This window comes from Globicephala melas, chromosome 1, assembly GCF_963455315.2.
Source record: "Globicephala melas chromosome 1, mGloMel1.2, whole genome shotgun sequence".
Taxonomy (NCBI): domain Eukaryota; kingdom Metazoa; phylum Chordata; class Mammalia; order Artiodactyla; family Delphinidae; genus Globicephala; species Globicephala melas.
Genome location: NC_083314.1, coordinates 75,219,522 through 75,247,508, shown reverse-complemented (window position 1 = coordinate 75,247,508; position 27,987 = coordinate 75,219,522). Strand labels below are relative to the sequence as shown.

General features: G+C 52.6%; 3 protein-coding genes across 4 annotated transcripts; 2 read left to right on the top strand and 1 right to left on the bottom strand.

Annotated features, from left to right (window-relative positions):
• Window positions 1-3: 3 nt before the first annotated feature.
• UBQLN4 (ubiquilin 4) lies at window positions 4-14,637 on the bottom strand. Of its 2 annotated transcripts, XR_009563726.1 has the most exons (12): window positions 14,448-14,637; window positions 12,775-12,926; window positions 12,169-12,386; window positions 11,112-11,374; window positions 9,636-9,794; window positions 5,681-5,906; window positions 4,468-4,607; window positions 3,894-3,977; window positions 3,614-3,729; window positions 3,229-3,415; window positions 1,095-1,860; window positions 4-298 (listed from the first exon to the last, which is right to left on the bottom strand). XR_009563726.1 is itself a non-coding variant. In XM_030842325.2 (11 exons), exons 1-11 carry the CDS (start codon window positions 14,553-14,555, stop codon window positions 1,708-1,710), a joined length of 1,806 nt encoding a protein of 601 aa, XP_030698185.1. In that variant the 5' UTR covers window positions 14,556-14,637; the 3' UTR covers window positions 4-1,707. The 2 variants fall into 2 exon arrangements, 1 of the variants encoding a protein (XP_030698185.1); XM_030842325.2 differs by having other exon boundaries at window positions 4-1,860.
• Window positions 14,638-15,557: 920 nt separating this feature from the next.
• Window positions 15,558-19,012, top strand: LAMTOR2 (late endosomal/lysosomal adaptor, MAPK and MTOR activator 2). Its single transcript, XM_030842330.3, has 4 exons — window positions 15,558-15,739; window positions 16,035-16,197; window positions 18,497-18,586; window positions 18,823-19,012. Exons 1-4 carry the CDS (start codon window positions 15,672-15,674, stop codon window positions 18,877-18,879), a joined length of 378 nt encoding a protein of 125 aa, XP_030698190.1. The 5' UTR covers window positions 15,558-15,671; the 3' UTR covers window positions 18,880-19,012.
• RAB25 (RAB25, member RAS oncogene family) lies at window positions 16,205-27,021 on the top strand. Its single transcript, XM_030842328.3, has 6 exons — window positions 16,205-16,441; window positions 20,369-20,678; window positions 23,591-23,786; window positions 25,381-25,574; window positions 26,232-26,312; window positions 26,692-27,021. Exons 2-6 carry the CDS (start codon window positions 20,636-20,638, stop codon window positions 26,802-26,804), a joined length of 627 nt encoding a protein of 208 aa, XP_030698188.1. The 5' UTR covers window positions 16,205-16,441; window positions 20,369-20,635; the 3' UTR covers window positions 26,805-27,021.
• The last annotated feature ends 966 nt before the right edge of the window (window positions 27,022-27,987 follow it).

Here is a 27,987-nt window from a genome sequence, read left to right as displayed (position 1 = left end):
TCACAACAAAGACCACACCATTTATTTACAAAGGCCAGTGTGGGAGTTGGGGGAGGTAGGGAGGGAAAGCCACACAGACATCCTCTCTGGACTGCTTGAGACCCTTTCCCACTTGGAGAAAATTCTGTTCCTCTTGCCTCCATATTCCCAGCAATGGATCCTCCAAGCAGCTGGGCTAAGTAGCAGATAGAGGAGGTGATACGAGCCTCCTCTGTGCTCCAATAGAGCAATGTCCAATTCCAGATCAAAGGCATCATTGCTGCCCTCTCCTTTCCTTCCTCAAATAGAACTTTCTGGCCTGGAGGGAAACAGTGAAAACTCAAAGGGCAGGAGCTAAGACGCCAAGGGCCAGGGGTTCTAGAGGGAAAGACTCCTCCCCTACTATTTCCCGAAGCAATGAGGGGAGGGGTAATAAGGGTGCTGGTCACAGCTCTGACAGCTTCAGAAGAGGTACCCACACTACCCTTGGCTTACCCAGTATCCAGAAGCCCAGGGGATCTAGCTCTCCAGGCTGTATTTATTCCTGACCTAGACTGGCCCTTTTGCCTACTTCTCTCTGGTGGGAGAAAACTCTAAACCAGAAATCGACAAGGGATCCACCCTCCCACTCAACTCACATGCACATGTGTGCGTGCATGCATGCATGCACCCACCCACCCCCACACACACCCACTGCTAAGACAGACCCCAATCCTCTTCATGTCTTTTGAGGGGAGCTTAAATTACTGGTACCTGGAGACACAGACAGGTCCTGGGTTCATGGAAATGTGTGTGTATATATATAAGCATGTGTGTTTGTGGAAACGGAACCAACATAACCCCTTGTGAGCCGTATTGTTTAGCTTCATTGAGCCCTTTTCTTCCACTCAAATTCCGTTAACATCTCTTAAGTCTCCTTTGCCAGGCCTGAGCCTGGACTCTTCGGCCTAAAAGAACTATTAGTTCTTCCATTCCCTAACTGTCAGTTCCAACTTCCAAGTCCTCTACTCAGGCTCTTTCCCTGATTGCCTTCCTCCAGAAAATCTCATTCCCTCCTCCCCTCATTGGGCTGGTCCAGGGCCTGTTAATTCGTGCTCCAAAGGGCTGTGTCTCACCTCTCCCTTCAGACGGGGAGAACAGGCATCTTCCTTCCTCTGGAAGTCCCAACAGACCCCATGAAAAAGTGCTGGATGAAGTGAACAGAACAGGGGGTGAGGAGGAAAATCACAGCCTGTTTCACCTGCCCCTCCTTCAGAGCATGGAAGTCTAGCATTGGTTAGGCTAGAGGTGGGAGGGGATGGGGGAGAGAAAGAAGGAAGAGTTACCAAAAGTAAACATAAGACAAGCAAAACCCTAGTGGTTCAGAAGGAAGACCCTGTTCCAGTAAAGCAGAGAGTCGGTTCCTCCTTCAGCTCTGCACTGCCACTGAGAAGTCTGAAGGTTGCAAAGGTGAAGGCGGGGAGGGCCAAGGAGGAGGGGCCAATCAACAAAACTGTGAGAACTGTTTAAATAGCTCTGCTAAAGCAGGACCAGGAGAGAAGGTTCTACAAGAGGTGCAGAAGTAAAACTGGAATTCTCAGAGCTACGGGGCTGGGGCCCACGCCTCTAAAGTCACCCTGCCGTCTGGAGAGGACAAGGGAGAAGACAGAAGGGATGACAAGCTGCAGAGGGTCGGAACCAAACGCTGGCATCGAGGGACGGGACAGGCAGGAGGCACGGGCCGAGGGATTAGGACAGCTGAGAGCCCAGGAGTCTCTCGATAGCTGCGTTGATGTCCCCTCCTGTGGCGATCAGGGCCTGCAGGTTGGCCTCACGATTGATGAAGCCCATGGAGTTGAGCTGCTCCAGCTGCTGCTGAAATCTCACTTCTGGCGTCTGCACCTGGAGGGGACAGGCCTTTTGAAGCGGGCACAGGACCAACGCCAGGGGGCCTATCTGATTCTGAGCGTTTATAATGGTGAGAAGAAGACATCCTCAGAATCAACCAATGGGGCAGGGGTCGGTGAGCTGCAAACAGAGGCCAAGGAGCCGGCGTCCCAAGTCACTAAACAACTGTGTCATCATAAGATGGGGGGCATCTTTCTTAAGATTTCGAAGTAATGGATAGGCCTAGATCAGCCGATATTCCCAACTGCTTTCCATCAACACTCTGGAGATGTTAACAGGCAATCCAAAAGCCAAATGTTCTGTGGTTGATAAATACCACCTCCAAACCCCCTCCTTCCTGGCAGTCAACACACACATGGCCATAGTAAAGGTCAGAGAAGGGCCCCAGGAAAGCAAGAACCTGCTAATTGTGTTTAACCAATCAACAAACACGGTTATTTACGAAAGAGAAAGCTTTTCGTTTTTGACACTCCTATAAACATCTCCTGGAAATGTTTTCCCCAAGGCATGTTTAGGAGGCACTAGCCTAGATCATGAACAGAAAACTCAGAGCTGAAAGGAGCACAGCAATCACAGAGGCCCCCAACACGCAGTACAAGAGCCGTTTCCAATGCTCCGTGCTGTTTTTCATCACGGTCCACACAATTTAAGCTGGACTGGGCCTTGGGGATCCCTTCATCCAGCCCCCTCAGTGCCTTGCACAGAGCTGGGCACACTTATATTCCTGTTGAAAGGTTTTTCCCAGATGAGTCACAGAGTCCATAGAAGGGTTAAGGGGCTCATCCCTGCTCCTCCCCCAAACCCCAGGCCTTGACTATGTGGCCCACGGCTCTGGTCACCTCACCTCCCAAAATCCTCCTCTCTTGTCACAGAGAGGGAGGCTACTTTAATTATCAAAAGGGTCCTCTGATATAAGCAGAAGTGGTGTAACAGTAGTTAAAGTGTAAATTCGGGAGCCAGCATGCCTCAGTTTGAATTTTAGCTCCATTACTTACTAGATATGCGACTCTGAGCAAGCCACTTAACCTCTCTGGGCTTTAGTTTTCCCCTTTTGTAACACAGAAATAATAATAATAGCTTCCTGGCAAGGCTGTTGTGGAGAATAAAGTAAATGAGCTCTTATACATAAGGCACACCGACCAGTACCCAGCTGACCCAGTAAGGGCCATTACTAGTCTCATCTCCATTTCACAGCTGTGGAAACTAAACTTACGAAGGTCGGTAACTTGCCCAAGGCTAGAAAGTAGCAGACCAGGAACCAAAGCCAGGTCTGGCTGACTCCAAAGCCTGCTCTGCTGTCTCCATTCTACTGCCACCCTGAACACTGCAGGGTCCCAGCGCCAGCCCCGCTGCCCCATGTACCTGTGAGTTTCCACTTCCAGCCAAAAGCTGGATCATCTGCTGCATGAGCTGCTGCTGAGCACTGGAGGCCCCTGTTGGAGAGGATGTGGCTGGCGGGGCTGGCAAGGAGGTGGGGGCCTCAGGCGCAGACCCAGCGTTGCTGCCTGTAGAGGAGGCTGGGGTCCGGGACATCCCAAAAGAGCCAAGGCTGCAGGCAGGAGAGACCGAGAGGTGGGAGATGGCCTCTGAGAAAGGGATGGCAATGTGAGATCCAGAAGGAAAAGCAGTTGGAAGGAACAGGAAAAAGACCCTCAGAGACACAAGGGCTGCTCAGAGAGTGGCAGGGAAAGGGGTTGAGGGGGAGGAGTAGCCAGAACCTTGCCGCCCACCTGCCACCGACCCTCACCTGGGTACCAGTCCGGGGGCCTCGGTCTGCAAGGTCTGCAGTCCCTGCTGGATCTGCAGCAGCGCCTGCATGGCTCGGGGATTGGTAAGAATGGAGAGTGACTCCGGGTTCTGCATCTGGTGGGAAACAGCAGAGAAAGGCAACAGGAGGTACCAGGAGACAGGAGGCAGCCTACACCCTGAGTCCAGAGCCAAGCGCGGCCCCTCCTTTAAGTTCCACCCACTGGGCCTCGGGGTCTACCCCGGCCCTCAACCTCCGCCCGTCTAGGCTCCTCACTCACCTGCTGCAGGAAGACTGGGAGCTGCAGGCGGAGCTGCTCCTGCAGCTGGGGGTTCCCCGCGAAGAGCGGCACGTTCACCATCATCTGCCAGGGTGAAGGCAGTAGGGGAGGCCTGGGCCTACCCACCCCCAGAATGCCCCCACGGCCTCATCTCCCTTGGCACCCCCTCCACTGCAGGAAATCTGGCCAGCTTTTCCAAGGCTCTCAAAGTATCCTGAAGGCCTAAGTGGGACAGTGAGAGGAAATGGAACTATACTCTGGACGAGGACGAGAGTCAGGAGCCAGTCTGACGAGGATGATGACAGCTAACATTTCCGAGTACGTAGGGCTTACTACGTGCCATGCCATGTTCTAAACACTTTATGGTATTAACTCAACGCTCACAACTCTCTGAGGCAGGAACTATTGTTATTACCATTTTACAGAGGAGGAAACTGGGGTTAAATAACTTGCTTGGCTCACGCAGCTAGGAAGTGGCAGAGCTCAATACAGAAACTCGGCGGTCTGGCTCCAGAGCGTTTTGATCATCGCAAGCAACAGCCCCCAACACACTCCCCTCGTGCCAGTTCCATACCTGAGCAGCAAAGTCGGGGTTCTGGGCAAGCGTTTGCATCATGCTGCGCATGTAGGGGGCTGAGATCACATTCTGCATCAGCTGGGGGTTCTCAGAGATCTGCTGGAGGAGGGCCTGCATTTCCGGGCTGTTGAACATCCCTAGGACAAGAAGGAAAAAACCAGAGAAAAGGGGTCCAGATGGAAACCAGATGCCTCACTTCCATCTACATTACTTCAGGCACTGAGTGCTTACAAAACTCAGAGAGGCAACAGTCAAATGGGCACCCAAGTACTGGGGCGTGGGTCCAAGTCTCTCTTGACTCCGAGGTCATCTCGCCCGGCTTTGTCCTGGCCCCTTCCCCAACTACTCTGCTAAGGACAAGCAAGTTGCAAACTGGATCTGATTCATGCCCCTCTGGACTGTTCCTGCCACAGGTCAGATGTCAGAGTTGGAAAGGATTTGACTAAAGATCATCCAGTTCAATGGTTTTCAAACTTGTCTTAGCAGCAGAGACCCTTTCCTCAAACCAAATCTCACTTGGAAACCAAGTATGTCAGTGGTCTGGTTGGAGCCAGGGCAGGAGGCCTGGAGCCTTTCGCTTTTGGTCTTCCCTCATCCTGGAGATGGGCCAGAGCCCTCAAGACTCAGATGTACAATTTTAAAACCATGGATCAGGTTCAAGTACCTTATTTATGAAATAAGCACACAGAGGGGAAGGGACTTTCCCAATCAAGATGCTCCCCAGGGTACAGAGAAATCAGAGCATCTACCACACATCCCTAGAGCCATATGTATAGTCATAGTCCAGACAAATGGGGCATCTCCCAGGGTTGTGCAGTGCATAACCTGCACCTCTGTACAAGGCAGCTCTGCACATCCCTCTCCCCCAGCCCACATCTACCTGCCCCCTGATTCCTCTCCCACACCCCATTCCCAGTCTGACCCATTTACTCTGGATAGTACCAGCAGTGTTGAAAGAGCTTAGGAAGTGGGGCCTGGTTTACTCATAAGCCTTTACTTAGGTCACTCCTAGGGACAACAGGACAGGGCCAGAACCAACCCTTACCCTGAGGGGTCGAGCCACTACTCCAGGCTACAGAGCCCCCTCTGTGGCTTCAATACAGTCTCACCTCTGTCTTCAATATTCTGGAGCAGTGTGAACCCCATTCAGTCCTGGGGCAGAGGGACTGCCCTGGTGACCCCACTAAGCTCCTTCCACCCTAGGACATACCTGACCCCAGGCTAGCCGCATTGATCCCAAAGGGGTTCGAGACTGTCGGGTGCACCTGGCTGGTCCCCGATCCTCCGGTGCCCTCCCCACCGGACCCGGGGGCCTGGGAGGTGGGGGGCGAGGGGCTCCAGGGGTTAGGGAGGGGCTCTCGATTCTCAGTCCGCAGAGGCTGGGAGGATGAGCTGTCGGAGTTCCCGGCCAGGGAAGAGAAGGGATTGTTGCCAAACTGGGAGGAGGGAAAGGTTTTGGGTTAAGGACTGAAACAAATCCTTAAGGGCTAGGCCCTTTCTTTCTTCTCACCTAATAGCCTCCCCTTCCCCGGGAAAGGGAGAGAGATCTAAAACCTTGGAGGTCCTCAGGTCAATTTCTAGCCCCACAATGGGCAACTTCACCCTCATCCTGCAGGGTGGGAGCTGCCTGCTGATGACTGGATAACTGAACCCCTCAGATAACTGGAAACGTCACTTCTCCCCTGGTGGCTCTAAATATTTGGTATCTAATCTCCTCTGTGCTCTATAGTATCAATACTTTACACACACCTTTCCCATTGTGTAGTGAGATATTTGTTTTCCTTAGCTCTTAAGGGGCAGAGACGATGTCAGATTCACCTTGGCACCCCTGGCCCCTGACACTAGTAGGTGCTCAATAGGTAATTATTGGCTTGATGGGAGCTGGCTCTCTACTTTGACCCCGATCTGCCTCTAGCTCTCCCTTTTCCAGCCACCTTGGTCTAAGACTAACTCCACTGAACCCTCTCCCTCACCCCCAGGTCCCCCACGTGGCATTCTGTCCATCCAGGCACACCACAATGGAGCCCCTTAGTGGGCACACCTCTGGCTGAGCACACCTCTGGCTGAGCACACCTCTGGCTAAGCACACTTCCCTAGGTCTTCTCCTTCTGTTGCTTCCTCCATGTAATCTCCTCCTTCCCCTCCCTCCCCACAGCCTATCTCCTCAGACTGGTTGCTTCAGCTAAACAGTCCCCCTCAGCACCAGGCCCCCAACTATGTTATCCAGGATCGTCTCAGGGTCTGCACCCCACCATATGGTGGGCTGCCCACGGCAGCACCCACATGTCCTCCCTCTGGACCCGCCAACACCCACGCAGGAGGTACCTGAGCAGCCTCAGCCCCTCCCCACCATGGAGTTTTGTATCCAGTCACTTTTCCTGTTTATTCAAAGTGGGTCGTGGGGACCAGGGTTGACCAAGGACCCTCCTGCTCTGAGCTGTGGTTCCTTCACCCTACCAGATACCTGTTCAGGTAACAGGGATTGCAGGCCAGGGTTCATGCACCACAGTTTCAGTCTTTGTCAACGTTTCAGATTTCCTGTTCAGGTTAACTTGCCTAGCACCCAAACCCACCTAGTTCTGGGTCCTGCTTTGCTCTTCCCCATACACCCTAAGGCCTGAATTTCTTTCCCTGAACTCCCAAAAGTTATAATAGCTGCCATTTATTGAGCACCTACTATGTGCCTGACCCATTTATTCTAATGTTTACAATATCCCTCTAATACACCAGTTCTCAAAGTGTGGTCCTAGGACCCCTGCAAGGTTTACAAACCATTTTTATAATCCTAAGATGTTATTTGCTTTTTTCACTCTCATTCTCTCATAAGTATTCAGTGGAGTTTTCCAAAGGCTATGTAACATGTGACATTGCAATGGACTGAATGCAGAAGCAGATCTGAGAATCCAGCTGTCTTGTAGTAAGCCAGACATTCAAGAGATCTGCAAAAAAGTCAAACAAGGCCATTCTTTCCTCTAAAGTATTGTTTTGGAAAATAAAGTTATTTTTCAAAAGAATATGCTATTTATGTTAATGTATAATGGATTGTTATTTTTAAATGAGTTAATAATTTTTTTTTACTTCTCAGCTTTAATTTCAGATACAGTGAATATCAATAGGCCTAACCCACAAAAACAAAAGCTTCTGGAGTCCTCAATAATTTTTAAGTGTATAAAGGGGTTCAGAGGGGAATTCCCTAGCGGTCTAGTGGTTAGGACTCTGAGCTTCCACTGCAGGGGGCTCGGGTTCAATCCCTGGTTGGAGAACTAAGACTCCCGCATTCCACACGGTGTGGCCAAAAAAAAAAAAAAAAAAAATTTTTTTTAAAAAATTAAACAAAAAATAAATAAAGGGGTCCAGAGACCAAAATGATTGAGAATACTGCTATAACACATTGTCTCCATTTTGCAAATGAGGAAGTGAAGACTCAGGGAGGTTAAGCAACTCACTTAAGATCACACCACTGAAGTATGATGGAGCAGGTATTTGAATCCAGGTTTGTTGATGCCAAACGTTATGTTCTTTTAGTTGAACCAGTGGTTCACACACCTTAGAGTACATCAGAATTAGCTGGGTGCTTGTTATAAAGCCTTGCTCAACTACCTGAATTTTTTTTTAACCAGGTACATACATTACTTTGATATACATTTTTAATTAAATACTTATATAAAATTAAACTTAAAATAAATTAAGTTCTTTAAAAACTCACAGTTGATCCCTATAGCACTTTCTAAAATTTGAAAGAGCAATGGCAAGAATAACCAAGAGGATGGTGAAGTATAAGCTGGAAGGGGGGAGGGGAGGTTCACCCTACCTGATGCCCAGACTTAATTAAGACAATGTGGCATCATCGTAGGAACAGGGTCAACAAGGCACACTCATCTGTGGAGACTTGGTGTAGGGCAGAGACGGCATGAACAAGGAATCTGCTGGGATAGCACGGGCCACTCAGGATATGGTGCTTTTTCCTTTCCACAAGGAAGAAGGAATGTGAGGCCCCACCCTCCCACTTGGGTGCTGGTTGGGGATGGTGGGGCGTTCAGTCTGTGAAAGTCCATCAAGCTCTACACTTATGATATGTGCACCTTTCTGCAACTATATTATTCTTCAATAAAACATTTTTAGATTTTTTAAAAAAGTTTAAAATTATATGAACAGCATGATAGCACTTCTATAAGGTTGAAAATATGCAAAACAAGGCCAGAGATTGTTTATGGATTCATACATAGGTAATTAAAAGAATCGAAATGACAAACACCAACTTCAGGGTGGTAGTTAGCTCCGGAGAGGGAAAGAGAGGTATAAGATGGGGGAGGGGTATGTGAAGGCTGCAATTCTATGTGTAATATCTTATTTGCTAATGTTTAATACGTCTAGGAAAACATACAAAATACTAACAACATTTGTTAACTCTGGGGTGGAAAAGAGGTGGCTGGGAGATGGAAACAGCAGGATCCCTTGTGTATACTTTTGTTGAGCCTATATACCTTTCTATACTTTTTAAATACCCTTTTGTTTACTTTGTGTAACTTTTGAGTTTTGAAACAGGTAAATGTATACTGTATTTAGTGTAAGCTAAACTTTAAAAAAAGAACCCAAAAAGACACTAAAACTATATATGGCAACATTTTAGGGCCACAAGGATACAAGAGAATGCTATACTTTTTGTATATTTGGAAAGAATTCTTAAAGCCTTTTTTAAAGTGTGTATTCCCAGGACTTGATTCCAGAGATTGACTCCATAAGTAGCTCAAAGGTGGGGACCAGGAATCTCATGGTTAACAAGCTCCCCAGGTGATTCTGATGCAGGTGATCTGTGGACCACACTTGAGACACACTGTGCTAGGGCTGGCTGTTTGACCCTAGGCGTGCCCCACAACCTCTGAGCCCTTGGTGCAAGAAGTTTGTCAGAACAATGTCAAATCCCTTGGATACTACCCATTGCCCACTCCCCTAGGGAACTCTGCTATCTTCTGCCCTAGTGCCTCAGTCCCATGCAAGTTGGACCATCCCTGGCTATGCAGCGTGAGAACCACTTTTAAGCCAAGGCCCACCCTCAGGGGGCTAGGGAAGGAAAGAGGAGCAGACAGCACCTCAGTCTTGCCTGGGTCTGGGGTAGGTAATCCTAAGTCCAGACTGCCCTCCCACAGCCCAGCCCCTGGCCCCACCTGTTCCCGGGCAGCGCTAAACATGGGCTCCTGGATGTCCGTGTACATGCGGCGGAGGGCATTATACCCTCCAGGGATGCTCTCCAGGTTGCTTAGGGCCCGGTCCTGGTTCCGCATCATCTCCTGCATCATGGCTGGATTCCGAGCAAGCTCCATCGTCTGGTGGAAAAGGGAAAGAGAGAGAATGGCCCTGGAACCAGGGGATCACCAAGCTTGGAAAAGAGTGGGCCCTGATGAGGAGGTCTGCATCAGGACCAGGGTCCAGGGCCTAGGAACTGACCCATAGTGGCAGGGAGTAGGGTGAACTGGACTTCCTTCCTCTACTGTCACCTTGGCTCTAACCCTGTCTCCCTATGGGTATTCTGGTTGACTTTTGGGGGTACAATGATCCCAGATGGGGTGAGGGCAGCAGCTTCCCTCCCTCAGGTTCAGAGGATCCTCAGAAGTGTCAGGGAGCACAAGGAAGTTGAATAAGAAAGGACATGAGAAAAAAGAAGAAGCAAAAGAGAAAATTAACATCTACTGAGCAGTTACGACATACAGGCACTGGGCTAAGTACTTTACAGAATTCAAATCATTTAATACCCACAATAACCATCCCATGTAGGTATTTCTGTCCCTATTTAGCAGATGAGGAAATAGGCTCAGAGACTCATTGCCTGGGACACACAGCCAGTTAGTGGTGGAGACAGGGTTCAAGGCCAGATTGGTCTGTCTGATCGAGACCAGACTATGGCTTCTGGTAAATGACAAGTTGGGGAGGGAAAGGATTCAAGCTGGGACGATGCTACCAACACCTTCTAGATCTCACCCCAGGTCTTTGGCCTCACTGAATCTTGAGAAACAGGATGGGGGCTTTCTCTTGGGAACCAATAGCTCACTTTCAATAAGGAAGGGGTGACCTATGTCAGCTCTAGGGGACAGCAGTACATAACAGATAAAATGAGCATAGCTGCTTCTTGTTCCCATCCAACCTGGAATGCCTTCCCTGTCCTTCCTCCCAAATTTGCTCCATACTTGCCTCTTCTAAGACACTTTTATGTCTATGATAAGATTCTGATCTCTTATCCCACAATTCGTTCATTTAATAAGTACTTATTGAGTGACTACTATATACCAGGCACTGTTCTAGGCAGTGAACAAAACACTTGCAAATCCTTGCCCTCTGGAACTTATCTTCTGGTGAGTCTAGCACTAGTGTCCACAGCTCTGCTGAGATCGTGACTATCTCTGTAATAGCACTGACCACACTTTATTATAACAGCCTGCTTACTTGTCCCACTTCCCTTTGAGACCAGAAGTTTCTGGAAAGCTAGGCCTATGTCTTTTCATCACTGTACCCCCAGGGCTCAAAACATGGCTGCTGACTGAATGAATGAATGAACAAGTCAAGGTAGGACAAGGTGGGAAAAGGCCAGGCAGGGCACAGCTGGGCACCAGGTGCCCTCCACAATCCCAACCTTCTCTCAGACCCACCTGCCTCATGAGCTCAGGGTTGTTAAGCATGTGGCTGATCTCGGGGTTCCGCTCCATCAGCTGCTGCATCTGGGGGTTGGCCATGATCATGTGGCGCATCAGGTCGGGGTTAGACATCATGTCCTGGACCAGGGGGTTCTCCATGATCTGCGACAGCATCTCAGGATTGGACATCAGCTGCCTCTGCATCTGCTGCTGCAGCTCCATGAAGTTGGCAGAGCCCAGGCCCAGGCTGCCCAGGCCCAGGATGCCCCCAAAGCCAGCTGGGGGGAGGGGGCAGGGTCACAGTCTGTCACAAGACTCTTCCCCTACCTGGCCAGAGCCACTGAAGTCAAGTCTCCAGGATGGGCCCCTTCTGCTTCTCACATCTCCCTTTTCCAATCATTTCCACAGCCCCAGCCCTGATCCACTGCTGGCAAAGAGATGTGAGCCTACTAGACTGAGACCTCTTTGATGGCCAAGGCTGACAGGCAGGCACAATACTGAGCACAGAGAGGGTAAGCAGTGATGGCTTACTGAATGAGCAAATAAATATTCCCCAACTGGCTACTGTTGGACCCACCTTTTTCCCAAACTCCAATATCTTTACCCAGGGTTCCCCACATCCCCAGCCCCATTTCTCCCCTCACTCTTTTTTTTTTTTTGCGGTACGCGGGCCTCTCACTGCCATGGCCTCTCCCGCCGCGGAGCACAGGCTCTGGACGCGCAGGCCCAGCGGCCACGGCTCACGGGCCCAGTCGCCCCGCGGCACGTGGGATCCTCCAGGACCGGGGCACGAACCTGCGCCGCCTGCATCGGCAGGCGGACTCCCAACTACTGCGCCACCAGGGAAGCCCCTCTCCCCTCACTCTTAACATTTTGCCATGCTCTCCTCTTCTGGGAAGCCCTCACAAACCGGTTTCTTCCCCCTCTTGGCTCAAGTACCAATGTCTGGACCCCTATGTCCAGGGGTCCCCAATCCCCATCAAATCAGGAGCAGGGACCATATTTTCCCCTCTTGGCTCTCCCACAATCCACAGCCCAAAACAGGACAGTGCCTTCCACACTAAAGGCTTACAGAGTATGGATGCAGTGGCACTGGGAGGTCCCTCCCCAGTCCCTGGGGAGGTACCCCCGCCACTGCTCCTTCGGCTTCCACTGCCAGTATCCGAAGTGGCACTGCCAGAAGTGGAGGGCTGAGCAGAAGTGGCGGGTGAAGCAGGCGTGGTGGAGGGCGCTGAGGCTGGGTCTGGAGTGGAAGGGGAAGAAGCAGTGGCAGTAGCCGGATCTTGAACCCTGAGGACAGAAAGAAAAATCCTAGTTGAAGTGAACACAAAAGGGAAGACAATGATTCCTATGTTTGCTGTGCAGGTACAGCCCTAACCCAAGCCACCTCCTAAGCAACCTTGAGGCTGGGGCAGGGTGAGGCTGGGGGCAATCAGTAAATCAGACAGAGGAAGAGAGGAGCGAGTATTCTCTATCTTCAGGGTATTCAGGGAGAGGTAAATCAGGTTCCCTTCCCCTGCAGATGAGATCACAGGGCTTCCTGGCAATCCATCCAAGAGCCACCTTCCTGGGCCTTGGCATAGGCCTTAGATGTACAGTTGAACAATGGGTGAGAAAGTATCAGATGGGGAAGAAAATGCCCAATCCGAAGCTGGACGTGCTCCTCTCCTGAACTTACTTCTGAGGGGTCTTGATGACCAGATGGACAGTGAGCCCATCCTTGATCCCATGCTGGTTCAGTGTGTCCCCATCCTTGAGGATCTTGCCTGCGAAGATCAGGACCAGCTGATCCTGCTGAGCCTTAAATCTCCGGGAGATTTCCTCTTTGAACTGTGATCAAGAGGCAAAGGTCACTGTGGAGGCTGCCTGGGCTCCTCCAACCAGGGACCCTGCCTCTTCTTCAAAGCCTCTGCATTCCCTTGCCCCCATCTCTAGTCGTGGGAAGTCCTTTCAGCAGTCCTGACTGCATCCCTCCAGCTGCAATAAGCAGCCCCTTTCTTAACCAAGGAGTGGACCAGTGAGAAGCTCCTCTCAGCTCTACCCCAGGGTCTCCCACCCTAGAAAGCCCTTGCTTCTATCTGCCACTCCTTCTTCAGTCCATCCACCCAGTTTCCTGTGAGCATACTACCTGGGCAGTTCTCTCCATCCCAACTCCTTCAACAGCCTTGGGCCTAGGCCCTATCTCCCTTCAGCCTTCTCTTTCCTCTCTTTATTCCCAGAGTTCCTGTAACAACTACAACAAATAGATCCTACTTATAACGGCACTAACTATTCACTAGTTAAGAGTCTAAGTCCCATGAGATACATGTTAATTATTATCTCCATTTTAAAGATGAGAAAACTGAGGATCAGAACAATTAGGTAACTTGCACTGGGCAGACTGGAACTCAGGTCTTGACATCAAAGCCCCAGGCTTTTAACCAAATACATGGGGCCACTCAATTAGGGCTGATTTCAAATTCAGCTTTGCAGGCAAAAATTATTTAAATTCTGGAATGTAGTCATTTTATAAGGTGGGGGGAGGGGCAATGACGGCACTAAAGAATGGCTTGGGGAGAGTTAGACTCCCCAAATCTATCAGCAACACCCCTATCGACCCAACCAAATCAAACCCACACTCTAAGTAAAAAGAGTGCACTTGTTAAGCAAAGGCAGCTTCCAGATCCCTCCCTTCCAACCAGACGCCTATCTTAAGCCCCGCCTCTGTGAAATTCTGGAGCAGCCACAGGGGGGTGGTGAACACAGGCAATATTCCCTCCTTCACTCATTCAACACATTTTTATTGAGCACCTACTGCACACTGTGTAAATCCCAGAGGGGCTGAGAATCAAATGTAACCACCTTGATTGGAAAGAGTAGGAAACATCCGGGCAGAGGGAAATCCTGCCCCCTGGCCGGGCGTGAGAATGCTGGGCGTTCTCTGAGGCGCACAGTAGCAGCCCGGAGCTCTCCCCCAACCTGCGCCTCCCGCCCGCTCAGCTCCTTGCCCGGCCCCCACTCTGACTCGGCGCCTCGAACCCCGACCAGTAACTGGGGCGAATACTCCCCTCAAACCCAGGGTCCTTCCCCCTTCCCTGTGCAAGGTGTTCTCTTCGCACTCTCCACCACGCCCCCAGCCCAGGCCACAAGGCAAATCCCCGGCCTCCCTTCCCCAACACGCGCCACGCTCCCCCAGACCACCCCCGCAGGACGCCCCCTACCCTCCTGCCCTTCCCTTCCGCTCCTCCGAGTGCGTGCTGGGCCCCCGCCCTCCTCTCCCCGGCCCTCCCGTACACCGCACCGTCTCAGAGCCACCCCCCTCTTCGCAGACCCCTCCTCCGCACTCACCCCCACCCCCGCCTCCCGTACTACCTCTTTGACCGAGGCTCGATCGCAGATCACAATTTCCTCCTTGTCCTTGGGGGTCTTGACGGTGACCCGAATGGGGGGCCTCGTCTCGGCCCCGCTCGGCTCCGCCATGCCGCCGCCGCCACCCGGCCGCCCGCCAGCCCGCCCCGGCTCCTCCTTCTCCCCGCCCGGCCGGCCGTCCGGGCTCGGCTCCGGCGCCTCCAACACTCCCCTCTCCCCTCCCCTTCCCAAGGTTTCACCGCCCCCTCCGGACCAGCCTCAGCCACAGCGCCCCGGGCGGACTGGGGGGGCCACTGCAGCGGGGTCCGCCCAGGACTGAGCCCGGGGTCTGGCAGCTTTGACAGGGCCTTGCTGGGCTGCGGCCCCCGAGGGGTTCAGGACGGAGGCGGGGCGTGTCCGTCACTGCGGGACGGGGGCCGAACTAGCCCGCCCGAGCCGAGTTGAAGTCCACCCGGGCCCAAAGCTGCCCCCGCCCCTCCGCGGGTTAAGTCCCGTTCCGGGACAAAGGACTTTCTGTGTCGCCGCTTTATCTCCGTTCCCTGTGATAACTGGTCTTTCTCGGGAAGCCCAAATTCTTTCTAGGCCTGAGACCTCTCCCGACTTTGAGGTTGAATTTTCCCACTTCTGGATGTCCACCTAAACCCTTGTCTCTAGGATTGACTTTATTCCCCTGAGAGTAGTGGCCTGCCCGAAGTCTATTAAGTACAGTTCTAGAGACCTGAATTTTGCCTGCGTGGCCCTTCTGAGCCTTGGTTTCCTCAATAGTATCTATCGCCTCATCTCACAGAACTGTGCATAATGTAGAAATTTACTTTGAAAAGTAACCAAAGGTGTGCCCGACAAATATAGGGATTTTATTTTCTTTTAACTACTGAATCGTGAATTGTCAAGCGGATATGACTTTTCTCTGCCCGAGGGGGTTAAATGTCCTTCCAGTACTGCCTCTGTCCTTTTTCTCCCGCTCTTTTCCCCCATAACCGCGTGGTCGCACTGGAAAAAACGAACTGTAGTTCCCAGGGTGCCTCGCGAAATCGCAAAGAACTACAATTCCCAGGGTACTCCGCGGTGGGGCGGGGTTGAGTCAGAACCACAAAGCCAGGCCAGAAAACTACAACTCCCAGGGCGTTCCGGAGCAGGGCAGCTGGACTACGGGAAGCGGCGGGCGGAGGGCAGCAGTAGGAAACTCGGGGATCTGGGTGCAAAAGCCCAGGGATAGGAGCTGCAGGCATGCTGCGTCCCAAGGCTTTGACTCAGGTGCTAAGCCAGGCCAACACTGGAGGCGTCCAGAGCACCCTGTGAGTGCGGACCGAGAACCCGAGTGGCGAGCACTGGCGTGGGGCAGCGCGCGACTCTCCGAGGGAGGGGTGGGGAAGGGAGGAGGTGGCAGAGGGAGCAGCAGCTAGGTGAACCGGCCGGAGGGCCCCTCTCGAAAAGAGAAACCGACGTAGTGGGTGCTCGGGGCACGTTGTAGCACACACTCAGCCCAGACGCTTGCTTTCTAGAAGGGCCAGTGGCGGGAGTTAGGATGGGAGCCCAGGCGTTTGATTCCCCGTCCTGAGCACGTTGATATCCCTCCTGCTCCTTCGCCAGGCTGCTGAATAACGAGGGATCTCTGTTGGCCTACTCCGGTTACGGGGATACGGACGCCCGGGTCACCGCTGCCATCGCCAGTAACATCTGGGCGGCCTACGACCGGAACGGGAACCAAGCGTTTAATGAAGACAATCTCAAATTCATCCTCATGGACTGCATGGTATGGAGAAGGGAGCCACTTCCTCTTTCTCTAAGGGCATCCCCAAGGGGCGACCTGGACCCCATCCTGGATGGTTGGAGGGGCAGGGACAGGATCTCTGGAAGATTACTAAGAGTCGGTCTGCAGCAGCATTTATAATAGGCAGGACCCTATGCATCAAGTGGTGATGAGAAAGGAGTCCTGGACCTGAGGTCTGGCTGGGCTTCTGGTCTCAGCCAGCCACTTATCATTTGTGGAACCTTGGGTAAGTCACTTAACCTCTCTGGGCTTTCTTAACCACACCTCCAAGGTGAAAACAATAATCCCCATCACCACACCATGCACACAGGGTTGTTGTGATCAAATGAAAGGGTGGATATAAACTGTAGAGTGATATGCAGACACAAAGTGTTGTCATCTGAGATTCACAGACTCAGAAGCATGGCAGAGTCTCCAGACCCTAGTCCAATCCCTTCAGTTTACAGAGGAACGCGATGCAGTCCAGAAAGGGGAAGTGGCCATTAGACTGTGAACTTCTTGGAAACAGAAGCTGTCTCATTCACCTTTCTATCTGTTCAGTCAACAAATTTTTAGATCCCTGCAGTGTTCTCAGGACTGGGGAAAAAGTAGCAAACAAGACAGACAAAAACTACAGCCCTAATGCAGCTTACAGTCTTACATATGCCTTAAATTAAGTAAAATATGTATGTTCATAAAATAAGTTCGTAAATATGTTTTGTAACATATGTATGTAAGTGTAAAAAGTAGTATGTTAGGTATTCAAAATGATGTGGAGAAAAAGCAAAAAGGAAGTGAGATAGGATGTTTGTGTCAAGGACTGTCTCACTGAAAAGGTGACATCTCATCAAAGATCTAAAAGATCTAAAGGAAGTTGGCAAGCCATGTGGCTCTCTGGGTTAAGAACATTTCTTTTTTTTTTTTAATTAATTTATTTATTTTTGGCTGCATCAGATCTTCGTTGCTGCGCACGGGCTTTCTCTAGTTGCAGTGAGAGGGGGCTACTCTTTGTTGAAGTGCACGGGCTTCTCATTGCGGTGGCCTCTCTTGTTGCGGAGCACAGGCTCTAGGCACTCAGGCTTCAGTAGTTGTGGCTCGTGGGCTTAGTTGCTCCGCAGCATGTGGGATCTTCCTGGACCAGGGCTCAAACCTGTGTCCCCTGCATTGGCAGGTGGATCCTTAACAACTGCGCCACCATGGAAGTCCAAGAACATTTCTGATAGAGAGAACAGTAAGTGCAAACGCCCTGAGGCAGAATGATGCCTGGTCAGAGATCAACAAAGTTGAAGTGGCTGGAGTAGCATGAGAATGGGAGAGGTTAGTAGATGAGGTACCCAGAGAGGCAGGGGGTGCAGCACCTGGTTCCAAGCACACAGTGGATGCTTAGCGAAAGCTTGCTGAACCAAATTGAAAAAGCCCCAAGACTGAACTCTCCAGGAAGGATTTCCACTGTAACTCAGCCACCTACCTCTTCCTCACTCCCTCCTTAACCAAGGATACTAGTTCCACTGATGATTCCTAGGGTGCCTACCCTAGAGCTGGTGCTATAAAGGCGATAGCTTTCAAATGTTCTGACCACAACCCAGCCATAAGAAATATATTTTAAGTCAGAGTCCAGTAAAATGAAAGTTTCATGAAACAGTACTTCCCTTACTATATGCAATATACTTCATTTCCCTTCTTTTTTTTGGCCGTGCCGCACAGCTTGCGGGATCTTAGTTCCCCGACCAGGAATTGAACCTGGGCTCCAGCAGTGATGGCGCCGAGTCCTAACCACTGGACCACGGAATTCCCCTTTTTTTTCTTTTAATGCTGATCAACTTCTTAATTGATCTGGGGTCAGTTAACCCTGGGGCCAAACCTACAGTTTGAAAAACATTACGTTGGGTAGTGAGGAGAAGTATAAGTTGGGTTACTGCTCTTCCCTTACCATAATGATAATAACTGTATAATAAGCCATAATAATAACATCACCCATCTGGACAGCCCTTTGCAGATACAAAACTCCTTCCTGTGTATTAGCATCTTCACCAGCTGGAGTGAGGTACGGGTTACAGAAAGAGTAACTGAGCTTCTGGGAGATTGAGTTTCCCAGGGCAACTTGGTTAGTAGGTGGCTGTGCTGAGGCTGGAATGGCCTCAGAACTTCACGTCCAGGTCTGTGGCCAAAGTTCCCCAGCAGAAGCTCCTGCTGTGCCCAGGACATGGAAGGAAGATACAGTCTCTCTCAAGAAGAGCCCATGGGGGAAGCGGGGCAAAGGGTGCAAGCAGAGCATCACATCCCCTGATATCACCCCCACCAGGAGGGCCGTGTAGCCATCACTCGAGTGGCCAACCTTCTACTGTGCATGTATGCCAAGGAGACTGTTGGCTTCGGAATGCTCAAGGCCAAGGTGTGTATGTGCCCATCCCTGTAAAACCCTGGGTCCAGCCTTCATGCTGCGTCATTGTGTCCACTCCCATCCCCACCACCTTCCCAGAGTCGTTCTCGTGTCACCCAATCCACGTCTGGTGCGGGCTAACACTGGAGGCTGGGGGCTGGGGGCTCGGCATTAGGAGTAGACCTGAATTTAAGATCCCTCCAATGGCAGGCCTTGTGTGGGACTGGTTTCTCCTCCCTTTCTCGCAGGCCCAGGCCTTGGTGCAGTACCTGGAGGAGCCTCTCACCCAAGTAGCAGCATCGTAATGGGTGTTGGTGGAAGCAGGGGTTCAGAAAAGAGAGATGACCTTTTGGAGGGGCAGGGCCCCCTGGGGAAGCCTTCCTGGATGTGGAGGGTTGGGGGGACTTTGTTCTTCCCAAGAATAAACTTCAACTCCTGTCTTGTGTCTTGGCTGCTTTCTTGGATGGGGGGGAATCAGAGGAGATAGGAAGGAGCAGGGATTGCTTATAAGGTTCTTCATGTTTTGCAAGTGAGGGGCTTCCCACTCACTCCTTCTCCACGACCTCCAACACCAAAAGGTTATTGGCAGTGATGCCTCAGGTCCCTTGGCCTCTCCAGCGGTGTGACCTCACCTGGCCGCCGCCACTCAGAGAAGAATCTTACCCACCTGTTGGCAAAACCTAGGGAGTGGGCTTCCCTGGTGGCGCAGTGGTTGAGAGTCCGCCTGCCAATGCAGGGGACGCGGGTTCGCGCCCTGGTCCGGGAAGATCCCACATGCCGCGGAGCTGCTAGGCCTGTGAGCCATGGCCGCTGAGCCTGCGCGTCTGGAGCCTGTGCTCCGCAACGGGAGAGGCCTGCATACCGCAAACAAAACAAAACAAAACAAAAAACCTTGGGAGTGAGCTGAGAGGAACAAGGGGCTGGTGGGGGTCATGTTGGACAGAGAGAAAACAGGGCGTGGGAGTTCAGTGTCCTTCAGTCCTGAAGTCCCTTAGGGGACACCTTTTCTACTCTTGGTTGGGAGAGTGCCCCCTAGCGGCCTACAAGGGCCACCCCTTCCCTCTTCTCCAGGCATTCACAAGCTCACACAGACCTTCTCCATATCAGGAAGCCCTTTGCAGACAGGAGGGCTTCTCTCTGAAGCCTCAGGTCCTGGGGAAGGAGTAGAAAAAATCCAGAAGTCCTGTCACTGCACTCAGACCCCTCACCTCATCTGCTGTTTCTGCCCCAGGTCTCCCCCTATCCAGCGTCCTTAGAACAAGGCTGGATGGGGAGCTACCAGCCCCTTTCCTAGTGCTGTAGGAAGGGACCCATCCCAGGCAAGCAGGTAGGTTGCAAGTTCCAGCTCCACCCAGGATGAGGAACTGCCCATCCCAGGCCCTGGGCTGTCAGGGAGCGGCAGAAGTTGCTATATCTAAGATGCACCTCCCAGAGCTCTGCGCTGCAGCAGGGTGACCCCAGCCCCTCCTCACGACAGCCCTTCCTCTTGTGCCCCCAGTTACCCCTCACCACAGGCTCTGCGGAAAAGCGGCAGGCCGAGTAGCTTCCTGCTCCCCAAGGGACTATTACTCACTGGTGGCTGGGCCCCCCATGGCCACAGGTCCCAGGAACCTAGCACCGCGAATTCTGTCCTCTCAGCTGGTTCTGTGAAGGTCCTGTCCCTGTCCTAGCTGCCTCCATTGTCACTCCCTTGAGCCTGCCTGCTGCCTGCTTGCAGGAGCCCAGGCTGAGAGCAGACACCCAACCTGTCTAACCTGTCTGACGTCATTGTCTCTCCACCCACCTGGGCCCCAGGTCTCCAGCCGCTCACTGTTCCTGTTCTCAGCTTCCGTCCTCTCAGCTTCCTTACAACACCGCCACCTGCCAGAGCTGAGCCCCCCTAGGCCCTGGCTAGCCTGAAGTCGGCCCTCGATCCCTCTGGCTGCAGAAGTCTCTTTACTCCCGATGAGAGGAAGGCCGGATCCAGGTCTCTTGAGAGCTGAGGGTTGACGGCATTGAACCAACGCACAGACCCGTCACCTCTGCCCTCGAAGACACTTGTGCCCTCCATGTGGAGCCAAGATGGGGAACAGAAACGAGGAAGATTATAACTTTGTCTTCAAGGGTGAGTCGGGGTCCGTAGAGAAAGAGGAACGCCTGAGAGAGACCCAGGAAGAGCACAACAGAGCCAGAGGCCCCTTCCTGCTTTTTAATCACTTAGCAGGACCTACCTCCTAGGGCTCATCATTCCTTTGGATAAGAAAGAAAGCCTAAGGAGTGGGGGAGGGTCTGTTTACTGGCGCTGCCAGAATGCTCTAGTAAATAATGCTGATCACCCCTTAATGGTACCAAGTTAGGCTCCTCTGCCCTGTTCCTAATGGAAGCCCAAACCCCTAGGAATATTCAGCCACTGCAGCACCAGAGATGGAGGATTCCCTCCTGAGAAGAAGGGGAAACAAGCCGACTTAAGAGGAAGAAAGTCACCTTTCTAGGCAACTGTACAGGAAAGGAGAGATAGGATAGATCTATCCCGTCGTAGCGCTGGAGAAAGCCATAGGGAAGATGTAATGATTGGGAGAAGGGTCTAACAGAACCTGGAGGACCCCCAGCACCATGGCTTTGTCTGTCTGCCCCTTGGGCTCAAATACCAGCAGCTGGGTTCAACTTGGCTGTCCCTGGAAGCCCGCATGTATCTCTCCTGCTCCTTTATCTCGCCCCTGTGTTTGGTCAGTCTAGTGTTCCCCACCCCCACCTGCACACCTCCTTCAGGGCAGGGTGGACTGGCTGCCCTATGGTTCCCTCTCCAGCCACCCCACCCCACTGCCTCTCCCAGCCTCGGCCCCGCCCTCACTTGAGCTGGGACTCTCAGTCGACCAGGGGTTGGGGAACCTGTACTCCCAGCATCTTTCCCAGGAAGGGAGACAGAGTAAGGGTTAGCAGTAGACTGGGGCAATACTACTCCTATCGTTTATTGAACCCTTGCTATGTGCCAGCCAGTGGCTCATTAATCACCATAACAACCCCAAAATTATCTTTCATTTTGAAAGCATGAGTTCAGATCTCAGCCCGGCCGTTTACGAGTTATTACAGGTTGGGGTCACTAGAAGCAGACACTGAGAAGTTTGGGGCGTAAGATGTTTATTGTGGCCCAACAGCAGTGAAAGGAAGAGGCAGGACGCAGGATTGGGCAGAGGGAGAAGTCACACTACAAGGCAAGATCACAAAGCTTTGGCCGAGGGCAGGCAGCTCTGGGTTCCCCTCGCCTTGCTCAGGCGCTGCGTGCAGACTGCCCAGGAAAGGTATGACCTCAGGTGAGGCTACCCTCTGCATCAGAAGCAGATGCTGAAGGAGCCAACAGCTGAAGGCTGTGTGCTGACTGCACTGCCTGCGGCTGGGGGCAAGTCCTTCCTAGAAGGCTCATCTGAGCAGCACAGCTCGTGTTTACCACACTAGCTGTGCCATCTTGTGCAAATCATTTAACCCCCCTGTAAAAATGGGGTGATACTAATAATGGTACTTGCCTTATGGCATTGTTGTGAGGATTAAATGAGTTAATATGTGTAAAGCCTTCAGGATGGTGCCTGGCACACAGTAGGCGCTCAATAAATGTTAACCATTAGCATCTCCATTTTACAGATGAGGATGAGACACAGAGCAAATAGCTTACAAAAGGTCACTAAGTCAGTACTCAAAGCCAAGTCTGTCTGACTCCAAAGCCCTTGCCCTGAGCCCCTTTTGGGCCAGAGGATAGGGCTCAGAGCACACCCACTGGGAGGGATGAGATGGGGATGAGGTTCCCAGTAGGGGAGAGGCAGGACACACAAACACACACACACACACACACACACACGTCCACACAACCTCTTATCCACACACACCCATATAGCTCCCAGCTCTTTCCTGCACTAAACAAATAGGGAATTGTTTAAGTTGGAGGGGGCCTTTAAAGGTTTTATAAACAGGGAAACTGAGACCCAGAAAAGGTGAGCCACTTGTTCAGGGTCACACAGCTAGTCAGAGGCTGAGTGGGGACCAGCGCCCAGCATATGTGGTGTCCAGTCCTGGGGTGCCTGCCTGCCTTTCCAGAACCGCTCTGGGTAGCTCAGGGCCAGTGCGATTATGAGCTGTACTTACAGCAGCCCCACATTCTAACCCCGGTCCCAACTCACCCATGGTGGGTAAGGCTGGGCCCTGGGTGCTGCCCTCCAGCCTAAACGCTCTTCACGGCCCCGCTGGTGGCTCCTTGTCCCTGGAAACCTAAAGGTAAAAGCACTGTTCTACCAACAACAGTAACGACAGTAACAGTTTTGCACACTCACTATATCCTGGGCAATATCTCGTTTACTTCTTGCAACAATCCGTAAGATAGATGCTATTGTTATTACCACTTTTTCATAAGAAAAAGGTCAGAGAGGATAATAGCTTGCTGAAGGACACACATAGCTGGTCCCACACCCAGTCCCATGGTCTTAACCATACAAGACTGCCCCTTCTTGGGGACAACTGGATCCCAACTTCTTGTACACATACGTCCATACCTTTCCCCCACCTACAGACGTGTCACCTGCCAAACTTTCTCCTCACCCACGCTTCTGTTCACACCTCTGCTCCCCACGCAGAGACACACAAACCTCCCACTTGTCCTTCCAGCTCGTATACATAGAAACACGCACAATGTTCTCATACTCCCCCACCCAGAAATGTGCAACCTCCCCCCCAGGCCCCTACCCTCCCTCCTTCCTCACAGCCCTGAATGCCAATACCCACAAACAGCCCATAGACGTCACTCCATCACCATATTCGCAGGTCGACTCTGCAGCCACGTCACAACACACCAGGCCTAGAACTCTTAAACGGCCTGTTTCAAACTCTCAGCCCTTCTGCCCCCCCCCCCCCCGCCATGGATGCATTCATGTAGAGTTGCAGACCCTAGCCTCTGCCAGGAGACCTGGCTCCCTCCTCAGTTTTCTGAGCTCAGCTCCCCTTTTCGGATGGGCAGACCCTCCAAGCTCAGCCCTTATCTCTCCACTCCTTCAGTGGTGCTGATCGGCGAGTCAGGCGTGGGGAAGACCAATCTGCTATCCCGATTCACTCGCAATGAGTTCAGCCACGACAGCCGTACCACCATCGGGGTTGAGTTCTCCACCCGCACTGTCATGCTGGGCACCGCCGCTGTCAAGGCTCAGATCTGGGACACGGCTGGCCTGGAGCGGTATCGAGCCATCACCTCGGCGTGAGCTGGGGTTGGGGGTCTCCTGGGGCGCGGGGATGCTGGGGAAGTCAGGGCACACCTCTGGAGGAGAGGTGGAGGAGGAGAAGGAGGCAAGGACCCTCAGCAGCAAGTTCCCTGAATGGGACCACAGGCCACTGCGCCCGAGTCAGGAGACGTGAGTACTGTGAGCTACGAACAGTCTGAGACAGACTGCGGTGATACTGACTGCTGGACCTAAACACAAGGGTCATCGCCACCACTTACTTAATAAGTCTTTGCTATGTGCCCAGGAAGGTACAAGGCACTTTACATTGGGCATTTTATGTAATCCTCAAAGTACCACAGGAGTAGGGTGCTATCATTAATTCCTCTTTAAATACGAGAAGTTTGAGTCTCAAGCAGATGAAATCAGGGTGCAGCTGGGATGGGGGCAGGTTCCGCGGTCAAGAGCACCCCCTCACTTCTGCACAGTGCTTTGCACTTGGCAGCCTTCACTGTCTAACCACAAGGTGAAGGGCTGGACCCCTCAGCTGCATTTTACAAAGACTCAGAGGACATAGAGGAACGTAGGTCTCCTGACACCAGACACAGAGTGTCTCCCAGTCAGTGTTAGGCCAAAGGTGGTGTGTGTGTGCGTGTGTGTGTGTGTGTAGTGGGGGACAGCACAGGAGTCAGGGGCTTTGTTTATACATACCCATTACTCTTGCGCTGGTCACCTGACTCTTTTTTTAAAACGTTTATTTTATTTATTTATTTTTGGCTGTGTTGGATCTTCGTTGCTGCACACGGGCTTTCTCTAGTTGCAGTGAGCGGGGGCTACACTTCATTGTGGTACGCGGGCTTCTCATTGCCGTGGCTTCTCTTGTTGAGGAGCACGGGCTCTAGGCGCGAGGGCTTCAGTAGTTGCGGCTCACGGGCTCTAGAGCGCAGGCTCAGTAGCTGTGGCGCACGGGCTTAGTTGATCCGCAGCATGTGGGATCTTCCCAGACCAGGGCTCAAACCCGTGTCCCCTGCATTGGCAGGCGGATACTTAACCACTGCGCCACCAGGGAAGTCCTGGTCACCTGACTCTTATGAGCCTCAGTTGACTCTTCAATGACATGGGAGTAATTAGATACCGCCAGTCTGAAGAAGCTCCATCTAACTCCAAGAGTGAGACTGGGTGCTTGCAAGGATGCCTCAGATGATAGGGGAGATTTAGCTAGTCCTAGAAAGACGGCCATGAGAGAGAAGACACTGTGGGTCAAGATCTTAGAGGTGGGACATCTAGGAGGCTGTCTTGACCAGAGCCCTGGTATACATTGGTGAATAGCAGGGGCTAAAATCAGAAAAAAAGACCTGGAGAAGCAGAAGGGCTAGGAAGGAGGAGGGAGCCAGTGGTTTTGGAGAAGGGAGGTGAGTCTTCGGAGGCTCCAAGACCAGTATCCCTGGAGGGTGCTCAGCTTCGGACATGGGAGCTTTGGGCTGCCCTGTGCGGTTTGGGTCTCTGGACTCTAGTTTTCATATTTCCCCATCTCTGGTACTCATCTCTGGCTTTTGGCTTGAGGGCTCTGCTCTGAGGCTGGGCCTGATGGCCCTGACCTTGCCTCTGTCCACCCCACTACCCCCCACCCAGGTACTATCGTGGTGCGGTGGGGGCCCTACTGGTGTTTGACCTAACCAAGCACCAGACCTATGCCGTGGTGGAGCGCTGGCTGAAGGAGCTCTACGACCACGCCGAGGCCACGATCGTCGTCATGCTCGTTGGTAACAAGAGTGACCTCAGCCAGGCCCGAGAGGTGCCTACTGACGAGGCCCGCATGTTCGCTGGTGAGAGCCCACCGTGACCCAGCCTGACCCCTCCAGCCCTGCCGATGCAATCCCAGATCCCACCTCCCCAGCCCCTGTTCCCACCGTAGGGCTCCGGCCTGGACGTCCTCCGCAGGATCCCCTACCTCTATCTCATCTTCCTCAGAATCTCCTAGACCCTCCCCTCTGTGACCCCGTGTCCCTCTTTATGTCCCACCACTTGCCCTGAGATTGTCTTTATGGGCAATTATTCATAGTTGGTTTTAGGACAGCCCACCCTGCGATGCTCAGAGATCTTAAGTGTAGCAGGTGGGCTCCCCTTGACCACCTGCAGTCACACTTTCCCCAGGCTTTCTGGGGTTTAGAGGCAACAAGATACAGTGGTTAAGGGTGTAGGCTGTGGAGTCCCATGGCCCAGCTTCACATCTCTTGGCCAATGACTAGCTGTGGGACACCAAGCAAGTTCTTTATTCATTCTCTCTGCTTCTGGGCTTCAGTTTCCTCTTCTATAAGAAAGGGTTAGTATTCAAACCTACCTCACAGGTTGTTTTAAGTTTTATATGAGCTACACATGCCAAGGGTTTAGTGCATAGCAAATGTACATGGTAAACATGAAGTAAATATTATTATTATCGCGTTGGCCCTCCACAGCTAATGGTGTGCTTCCTTTCCTGTCAGAAAACAATGGGCTGCTATTCTTGGAGACCTCGGCCCTGGATTCCACCAACGTTGAGCTGGCCTTTGAGACTGTCCTCAAAGGTAGAGCCCCTGCCATTCGGCAGGCACCCTATCCCATCCGTGAGCCTCTGTGGACAGTGTGAGGAACGCAGACACCCAGCCCTCGCCCGCCCCAGCTGATTCCTCAGCCCCTCTGTCGACCCCCAGCCTTCTTAGAGCCTCCCTAGTATGCCCCCCACCCCCTCAGCTGGAGCTTAGGGAAATAAGCAGAAGGCCACACTTACCAGGGAGCTGAGTCTTAGCCCTTCTCCACCCACGTAAGTAGAAGGGACCCAGGTGCCCAAACTCCTCTTCCTTCTAGCAGAACCCCCGGTGTTCAGAAAGGGGCATGTGCAGTGTGTATGCGGAGGGCGGGCTCTAAATCTTCATCTGACCTGACCACTGCCCTCTGCCCTCACAGAGATCTTCGCCAAGGTGTCCAAGCAGAGGCAGAACAGCACCCGGACCAATGCCCTCACCCTGGGCAGTGAGCCGGGCCCTGGTGAGAAGAGGGCCTGTTGCATCAGCCTCTGACCTGCCCCTGCTGGCGCTCTGGTGTCCCCCATTCCCACCCCGGATCCAGGAGCTTTCCCTGCCCTGTGGTTCCAGATGTCAGAGTGGCCGGTCCCTGTTCGCAGCCCCGCAGAGCTCTAAGGTCTTCATGCGCTGCCCCTCCTCCCCACATATCTCTATTATCGGTCACCCCCTCACAGAATAGGGCCCCCCAATAAAGCTGTGTTTTGTATCAAGACCTGGACATCCTGCTGCTTCCTTGTGCCTCCCCTTCATCTCTGGCCCAGTTCCCCTCCCCCTCCCCCTCCCTCCATCCTCCCCACCATACACTGCCCCCCAGGGCCAGCTGCCTCTGGAGTCCGGGGACAGTGCCAAGGGGGTGGGAGGGGCCCGCCCTTCCCTCTGCCAACCCCCAGGGCAGGTAGGGGAGGGAGGACAGCATGGCAGAGAGGGGGTATCTGGAAGGCAAGACAAAAGGAAACCATCGGCGGGTACCATCTGGTGCCCAGGGCCCTGGTGCCAAGAACTGAGGGCACTCCAATGCCAGGGGTGAGGGGAGGAGGCGGGAGTCAGGGCTGGCCCTGTCTGTGTGTGCTGGGGAAGGGGTTTTAAGCCTGGGAGGTGGCGGGTCTAAGTGTTCCTTCCAGGTTTCTGCCTGACCCCGAAGAGGGGGTGTGGTGTGTAGGGATGGATTGAACCTGGTGGGGATGAGTGGGGAGTGCTGGGCTCTCAGCTCTCTGCCCCTTCTCCATCGAGTCCACGAGCTGGCTGTCCAGGGAGCGTCGAGGTCACCCAGCCTCGCCTTCCCCTGTTCTGCAGGGCAGAGTGGAAGGAGGTCTGCTGGCACCCCCAAGGAACAGAAGGTGGTAAATGGGGAGAAAAAAGAGAGGTTGAGCACTTGGAGACGCAAGTAGGGAACTGTGGAGAGCAGACAGGAGCCGTCCACTTCCTGCAAGGTGAGCAGGGTCGCCCAGAATCACACCAGAGAAAACCCCACTCACCCCAAGGTGGTTCAGACTCGCATGCAGAGAAAAGAGGCGAGAGCCTTAAGTAATAATACTTTTAATAAAATTAAGTTCTTAATAGCACATTTAATACATTAACCCTCCCCCTTCTTGGTTTCTCTGTGTTTTGTGCAACATCACTTTGACTTGATTATTCATGGGTCCGTTTTTTTCCCGCCTTTATTTTGCTTTTGAAACGT

Excerpts from the sequence above, each read along its gene's own strand:
- UBQLN4 (XM_030842325.2), bottom strand. The coding sequence starts at position 14,555 with ATGGCGGAGCCGAGCGGGGCCGAGACGAGGCCCCCCATTCGGGTCACC. Across the intron at positions 12,927-14,447 it reads ATCGAGCCTCGGTCAAAGAG|TTCAAAGAGGAAATCTCCCG; the intron begins GTAGTACGGGAG and ends TCTTGATCACAG. Across the intron at positions 4,608-5,680 it reads TGCGGCTAGCCTGGGGTCAG|GGATGTTCAACAGCCCGGAA; the intron begins GTATGTCCTAGG and ends TTCTTGTCCTAG.
- LAMTOR2 (XM_030842330.3), top strand. The coding sequence starts at position 15,672 with ATGCTGCGTCCCAAGGCTTTGACTCAGGTGCTAAGCCAGGCCAACACT. Across the intron at positions 16,198-18,496 it reads TCATCCTCATGGACTGCATG|GAGGGCCGTGTAGCCATCAC; the intron begins GTATGGAGAAGG and ends CACCCCCACCAG. Across the intron at positions 18,587-18,822 it reads TCGGAATGCTCAAGGCCAAG|GCCCAGGCCTTGGTGCAGTA; the intron begins GTGTGTATGTGC and ends CCTTTCTCGCAG.
- RAB25 (XM_030842328.3), top strand. The coding sequence starts at position 20,636 with ATGGGGAACAGAAACGAGGAAGATTATAACTTTGTCTTCAAGG. Across the intron at positions 23,787-25,380 it reads TATCGAGCCATCACCTCGGC|GTACTATCGTGGTGCGGTGG; the intron begins GTGAGCTGGGGT and ends CCCCCCACCCAG. Across the intron at positions 26,313-26,691 it reads CTTTGAGACTGTCCTCAAAG|AGATCTTCGCCAAGGTGTCC; the intron begins GTAGAGCCCCTG and ends CTGCCCTCACAG.